Raw genomic sequence first — 7500 nt, 5'->3', positions numbered from 1 at the left:
CTGCTCTAATAAGATGAATGTCTTCTCACTGTAAAGCTTCTGACACAGCAAGAATGTGAGGTTTCAGGTAAAGGTGAGCAGACTCTCAATCTGCTAGAAAAAGACAGATGAGGAGAGACAGAGTGAGCTTGGTTATCGTAGTCACAGCTAACCTCTATCAGTGCAGCTGTGACTGATGTCAGGCTGCAGAGAGAGAGAGAGCTGCATGTCTGTACATCAGAATAATAAATTGATGTATATCAGGGATCAGCTATCTGCAAAAACATAAAGTAATGCATCCTTCAAAATGTTAAATCTCTGAAAACAGCGACCTGCTGCTGAAAACAAAAAATACTCAGAGAGGTGGAATAAAAACAAAAAGCTCAAAGACACCAAACTGTGACACAAAGTGGAGGGTCGTGTAATCACAACCTACTTGCACATAGCTCTGTATATATATATTTAGTTCTGTTTACCTCTGTTAGTCCGATCACGGTCCTCTTATATCTCCTCTTTTTATATTTTGTATTTTAAGTTAAGTTTAAGCTTTAAGTTGTATTTAAATTGACACTTTATATTTTAGTTTTAAAATGTTTCGTCTGCTTGCACTGTTGTTATTTTACTGCTCTGTGTGACTTTGAATTGCCCCCCCGGGGACAAATAAAGTTTTTTGAATTGAATTGATTCATTCTCTTCATTGTGATTCTCATGAAATAACCGTCTTCCTCTTTCACAGCTGACAGTTTGTGTAAAGAGGTGTGACCAGCAGAGGCGTCCCTCCCTCTGAGCACTGATAATCTAACAAACATCAGTTTCCTCTCTTCCTTCCCTCCGCTTCTTTTCTTAGCTGTCACAGAAATAGCAGCAGCCGGCTCGTCGTCTCTCAGCAGAGCTGCACAGCTGCTCTCCCAGGCTCACCGAGATGGAGGCTGAGATACGGAGGAGCACAGAAACTAACACGCTGGAGGTTTTTGTATGATGCTTTCTCACCGTGGGGACAGGGGGCCACGGTGATACATTCCTATGGAGCCGCCGTACAAAAACCTCCTCCCATGAACACACAGTGAGCAGACTGCTGCGTGCTGCAGGAGAGCAGAAACACATGAAATCTGGAGGTGGACAGGAGGACAGGAGGCTTTAGCAGCACAGCGTGCATTCATATAGAGGAAACCTGCAGGAAAAGGTGTTTCTAACATCTTTAAGTTCACATGTTCACAGTCTGGATCTTTCTTTCTCTGCTCTTCAGAAACAACAACACTCATGTGAACTCTCTGAAGCTCATCCTGCATGTTTAAACCTCCTTCATCCTCTGGATCATCACTCTGAGCGACATCGTGCACATTCTGGGACCTTTTGTGACTTTTTGTTGGAGGAGACTTTCAGTGTGACACTGGAACTGAAGCTCACTTTGGAGAGGGAACACGACTCACAGTTCTGGGTAAGTTGGAGCTTTAATCACTGACGTTCACTTAAACAGACTTCAACTAGTGAACAAGTTGTTTTCAAGTCAAAGTCAAAACATGTTGTAGTGAAGAGTCTGAATTATTGAGCTGAACAGAGACACTGTGAGCTCCAGTTATCCTGCTTACTTTGGCCCAGGAACCAAACTGTCAGTTTTAGGTAAATATTTCAGTGTTTCACTCTCTTATGATGGATTTCATGTTGCTGCAGAGACTCAGTATAGATGGAAATATGAGAAAAAGCTTCTTAGAGATTAGTGTGGCAGAGAAAGAAAGAAGAGTTTGATGCTCAGTGTTTCTGCACTGTGACAACGCTAACGAGGCGTACTTCGGCCCGGGGACTAAACTGACTGTTTTAGGTGAGTCTGGGATGATTCAGATGTTACAAATGTTTTAGGTAAGAGAAGCTTTCTGCAAACACAGTCTGCAGATCAAACTTACAGAGAGACACCAGGTCAAAGGTCAGTGTCAGCTCGGAGCTTTTTGACGTTAAGATTCTGCACTGTGTCAACAACGAGGCGTACTTCGGCCCGGGGACTAAACTGACTGTTTTAGGTGAGTCAGATCTTTAAAAATGTACAAAGATAAACGTGATGAGACGTTCTCAGGATCCTGATATGTTTGGGTTATTGTAGTCTCAGTTCAGCTCAGAGCTTTTTGACATGAAGCTTCAGCGCTGTGCTAATTACGAAGCGTACTTCGGTGCAGGAACTAAACTGACTGTTCTCGGTGAGTAAAAGGTTGTTTTGTTGAACTCTTCTCCTGAGACAGACGTTAGGATGCAAAAAGAGAAGACTGTCGTAGTGGAAATATTTTTTAAAGGTAACTAAATGTAAAGAAGCAGAGTAGAGGCAGCGTCTCAAACAACTCTTAAAGACAAACATGTGACTCATAAATTGATGAAATATTCACAAAATAACAAAGACATGAATAGATGTTTGAAAGATGGAGATAAGGGACGTAGAGGTTGACTAGCTGCAGGCTGTAAGGTCTTTATCTGTGAAGAGGGAAACAGTTGGGATCATTTTATGTAGAGCAGATAAAAAAGAAGCAGCAGGGAGAGTTTTTGTGAGGGTGGAAAGTCTCTGTGCTCCTACAGCGAGGCTTACTTTGGAGCTGGAACTAAACTCTCTGTTTTAGGTAAGAAAAGCCTCAAACAGAGCAGAACTCACTGGTTCTCTCCAGGTGTCCTCATTAAGATGCTTTAATAAGTGTACTGTTAGAGCTCGTGTGTGACCATGAACAGAGTCCTCTCTTTTTCAAACATGTGAAGGACTTTCTGCTCACTGTGTGTTCATGTCAAAAAAGCAGCGTGGTGTTTTGTTCTGCTGTAAACGTTGGAGCATAAATCAAACATTTGGCTGTGAGCCCGGATTATTCCTCTCACACAGAGTTCTTATCAGCTCTGTGAAACGCTGTGAGCTACCAGGCAGAGGCTCACTTTGGAGCTGGAACTAAACTCAGTGTTTTAGGTAAGACGACTAGAAACAGGACAGAATATATCATCAAGTCTGTGACTCCTCCAGGTCAGGGTCAAAGGTCGGTTCTGATCTCATGCTCTTAAAAGGACCTTAAATCAGAAGTTTAATGTCAGAGACGGCGTGCAGCTCAGAGGTCGAGCAGGTTTTTCTGCAGCTCTGTTTCAGTGTGAACTATGATCCTGCTTACTTTGGAGCTGGAACTAAACTCAGCGTTTTAGGTAAGAGCATCACAAAAACGACAGGATTTAACTTTAACGTAGTCTGTAACTCCTCCAGGTCAGGGTCAAAGGTCGGTTCTGGATCTAATAGTCTGAGATGAACCTTAAATCAGAAGTTTAATGTCAGAGACGGCGTGCAGCTCAGAGGTCGAGCAGGTTTTTCTGCAGCTCTGTTTCAGTGTGAACTACAACCAACCTGCTCACTTTGGAGCTGGAACTAAACTCAGCGTTTTAGGTAAGACGATCATAAAAACTACAGAATATATCATCAAACTAAAGTCTGTGACTGGTCCAGGTCAGGGTCAAAGGTCGGTTCTGATCTCATTCTCTTAAAAGGATCTTAAATTAAGAAGTTTGTGGAGCTCAGAGGTCGAGCAGTTTCTCTGTAGATCTGTTTCAGTGTGAACAACCTCGATGCTGCTTACTTTGGAGCTGGAACTAAACTCAGCGTTTTAGGTAAGAGACGGTTCAAATTGTTGTTTTTCACCCTGGATCTGTTAAATGATCGTTGAGCTAAAGATTGAAGAAATCAGGATGTTTGTGGAACTGATGCTTTGACGTTTTCTGTTTGTGTTCGACAGTAAGACATTTTTAAAATGGATTTAGTAAGAAGTAGATGTTTAGATTTCCTGCAGAACGGGCGTCTTGTTTTCTTATAAATTTATATTTTTTGTTGCACTCCGGGTCTGCTGTCAGTTTGATTTGAAGGAGTCAGATGGTGTTTCTGTTGGACTGAAGTCTGCAGGTTGCACTGAAAGTATTCATGATGGATGAATCTAAATAAACAGAGAAGAGTAAAAACATCAGGAATCAGTAGGAGGGTTCAGGTTGTGGATTGTGTTTGAAACTTTAAACATGCCGCCTTCACTCAGCCTCTGAAGTCTGTTTCTGACCCTCCAGTTGTCGGTGGGCTCGAGCTCTTTTCCTGCTTACTCGTTAAAGGAAACAGACTCACAGTTCGGGGTCAGATCTCTGAGAACACGTTTTTAAAACCGAGCGTTCATCAGCTCACTGAGACGTGGATCTGTGTGAAGCTCAGAACACAAACTAGTGATCATGATGTCGCTGTTTTTTTAAAGTTTAAGAGCAAAACATAAAGTGAACAAACCTGCCATGATCAGGTTTCATTTAGGTCTTTATGTTCCCTCATGTCTGAGTGTTCACTGGAACATTACATTTATGTATTTGAAGTTTGTTCATGTAGATCTATCTGCAGCGTTACTTTAAAGAATCTGTTTAAATCCCTCTGAGATCTGCACACTGTGAGCATCATGTTTGATTCAGAGTGATTCTGTGTCTTTCTGTACCCTGATGTTCACGTCCTCACTCGGCTCTGAAGACCTCATATGAAACACTGGAGTGAGGTGTGACTCTTGAGGTTTGTTGTGGATCCGTCTGCAGCTTTAACTCGCTGATTTCTGTCCTCTGTGTTTTGCAGAAAATAAGGTCACTCCACCGACAGTCAGAGTTCTCCCAGCTTCTCCAAAGGAGTGTGGACACCAGAGTAAGACCATCGTTTGTGTGGCCAGTGGATTCTACCCGGATCATGTCAGCTTCTCCTGGACCGACAAAGAGGGCGAGGTCAGCTCAGGTGTGGCGACGGACAGCGAGGCCGTGCTGGAAGGAAAGAACTACAGGATGAGCAGCAGGCTGAGGGTCTCTGCTGAAGAGTGGAACAATCCTGACAATGAATTCACCTGCACCGTCCACTTCTTTGACGGGAAACAAAAGCTCCCTTACTCTGCTTCAATTAAAGGAATAAAAGGTAATAATCTGATTCTTCATCTGTTAGAAAACCAAACACAGCGACATGTTTCCTCGTCTGATTCTCGTCTCTTTTCTCCCAACAGCTGAAAGAAAAACCATCACCAGAGGTAAACGTCCACATTTATCGATATCAGAAGAATTGATTTGTTGTAGAAGCCGTCAGCAGACATGCATCTTTACGTTTATTTACCCCCAAGATCGTTCCCTTTTCTCCCCTCATGACATCTTATTTAACCCCACAGCTGCAGAATCACAAAACAAACATAAGCCCTAATTAAGGCGCCGTTTCAAGCCGTGGTATTTACGCCCCTGAGACAGGTCCCCTTCAATCTGAATGTCATTGAGGCGTAATGAGGGGACGAAGTGAACCCACCTCTGTACCGTCTTCAGAGGTGGTAACATGTTTAAAACTCCATTATTTTGCATTTTTAAATAAAATCAACTCCTCAAAAAAAGTGAATACCAACAGAAGAACATTGCAGGGGATTTTGGCACATTTTTTGGGGGCGCTACTCATACGTTTAGCTGTGTTGCTCATTCCACAAATGCACAATCCTTACAAGTTATACCTCGTTGTAAAGGTGACTAATCAGGGTTTCCAACGATATAAAATACAACACCAATTAGTTTTTATTAAAGGGGCCAAATAATTGACCCAAATAATGTTTCCAAACTTTTTTTGAGGAGTTTATTCTGAATGTTTGAACTCTCTTTAGCTGAGAGTGCTTTACTTGCTGTGTGCTTTTATTTTGAAATTAAGTAAGGCCCTTCCTGTAGAGTGAAGGTTAGGACAGGAAGTTAAGCCCAGAAACATGAAGTGGTTAGGGATCCCAAAGTGAGGTCAAACAGCTCAAAGGTCAGTGTGGGATGTCATGAGGTGTCATAAGGTCAGTGTGTGATGTCATAAGGTCAATGTGTGATGTCATGAGGTCAATGTGTGATGTCATAAGGTCAATGTGTGATGTCATAAGGTCAGTGTGTGATGTCATAAGGTCAATGTGTGATGTCATAAGGTCAATGTGTGATGTCATAAGGTCAGTGTGTGATGTCATAAGGTCAATGTGTGATGTCATAAGGTCAATGTGTGATGTCATAAGGTCAGTGTGTGATGTCATAAGGTCAATGTGTGATGTCATAAGGTCAATGTGTGATGTCATAAGGTCAATGTGACCACTATCTACGGTGCAGATGATGATTCATTATTCACGATGTTAAAACAGATCTGTAGGAGAGTAAATGAAATGTAAAGATGCATGTCCTCTTAGGGCTTCCGTATGAAACTAAGATCATGAGTTTGTTTGTGTTTTGCTTCCTGTCACTCATCTCCATGTTTGAACTCTTGCAGACAAATATCTGAAGGTCACGCAGAGCGCCAAACTGACGTACAGCGTGTTCATCGTGAAGAGCTGTTTCTACGGAGCCTTCCTCACTTTTCTGCTGCTCAAGTTTCAGGTTTGTTCCAACTCAACGACTCGACTGTCGTTTCCTTTCAATAAAAAGTGTTTCTTTAAAGAGAGAATGTGGCGCGCTCGAGCACCAGCATGAAACAAAAACAAACCACTTTTAGACCACGCCTCCTCCATCCTGAAGCCTCCGCTCTCCTCCAGAGACACACCTCCCCCCACTCTTTAGTTAGCTCGTAGCTTCACATTGTTGTGTTAGCATGCTAATGTTAGCGCTCTTTAGTTAGCTCGTAGCTTCACATTGTTGTGTTAGCATGCTAATGTTAGCGCTCTTTAGTTAGCTCGTAGCTTCACATTGTTGTGTTAGCATGCTAATGTTAGCGCTCTTTAGTTAGCTCGTAGCTTCACATTGTTGTGTTAGCATGCTAATGTTAGCGCTCTTTAGTTAGCTCGTAGCTTCACATTGCATGTAAATTGACACAGAATGAGCGTGATCTAAAAACTCTTACTAACATCCAAATAATCAGTGAGTATGTTCTTCTTCTTCTCTCTAGTTCTTGACTAAAACAGCTTTTATACACAAGGGGAGGAGCCGGCCGTCCCGTCCATGTAAACACGGCTCTGACAACAACACAGCCAGCGGGACTCGAGCTTCTCCCTCATTGTAGACAGTCATGACTCAGAGACACATTTACACAGGACAGACTGGATGATTTATTTATGTGGAACATGTCACACATTCTTCTTTAAGGGTGAATAAAAAGTGATGTCTGTCGTTCTCAGGCTGCAGACGGGAAACAGAAGAACTGAGAGCTGATCTGAAGTCTGAACCGTCGACTCGGAGAGATGAACTTTGATTCTGTACAGAACGTTTTCTATAAAGCTGATAAAAGCTTCTATGAGCTCACTGTGTTACTTTCACTTCTTCTTTGTTTGAGTTCATGACTGAATCTGTTTCTTCTGAATAAACGTTTGTCAGACGATCTGATTGGTTGTTTTTATTTTCCTTTTAAGCTTTAATCTGAGTGTTTTATATATTTATTTAAAATACGGAGAGTGAGAGATTGTAGCCTGAGGCTGATTTCCATCTGAAGTCCCTCGGCAGGTTGGTGGTTCACAAAAATACGTCAGCTGACAGAGACACAGATATACGAGCTTCAAAAGTGTCTGAGTGATGTTTTTAAAAACAAAC

The 7500-nt window shown here is 42.2% G+C and overlaps 1 long non-coding RNA gene and 1 gene segment (V, D, J or C); both read left to right on the top strand.

Moving 5' to 3' along the window:
- LOC132992790 (M1-specific T cell receptor beta chain-like) overlaps window positions 1-7291 on the top strand; it is a 72583-nt gene extending 65292 nt beyond the window's left edge. The window contains 1 exon segment of the C gene segment in view: window positions 7092-7291. Within this exon segment, the coding sequence occupies window positions 7092-7118 (27 nt within the window).
- Window positions 5019-6244, top strand: LOC132992797 (uncharacterized). 2 transcript variants are annotated; one of them, XR_009676381.1, is made up of 3 exons: window positions 5019-5678; window positions 5714-5761; window positions 5898-6244. It is a non-coding gene; the product is annotated as an uncharacterized LOC132992797 (long non-coding RNA). The 2 variants fall into 2 exon arrangements; XR_009676380.1 differs by lacking the exon at window positions 5898-6244 and adding an exon at window positions 5814-5881.
- Window positions 7292-7500: the final 209 nt, after the last annotated feature.

Source organism: Labrus mixtus, chromosome 18, assembly GCF_963584025.1.
Source record: "Labrus mixtus chromosome 18, fLabMix1.1, whole genome shotgun sequence".
NCBI classification, from domain to species: domain Eukaryota; kingdom Metazoa; phylum Chordata; class Actinopteri; order Labriformes; family Labridae; genus Labrus; species Labrus mixtus.
Note: the sequence above shows the minus strand (reverse complement) of the source record. Positions and strands in the feature narration are given on the sequence as shown.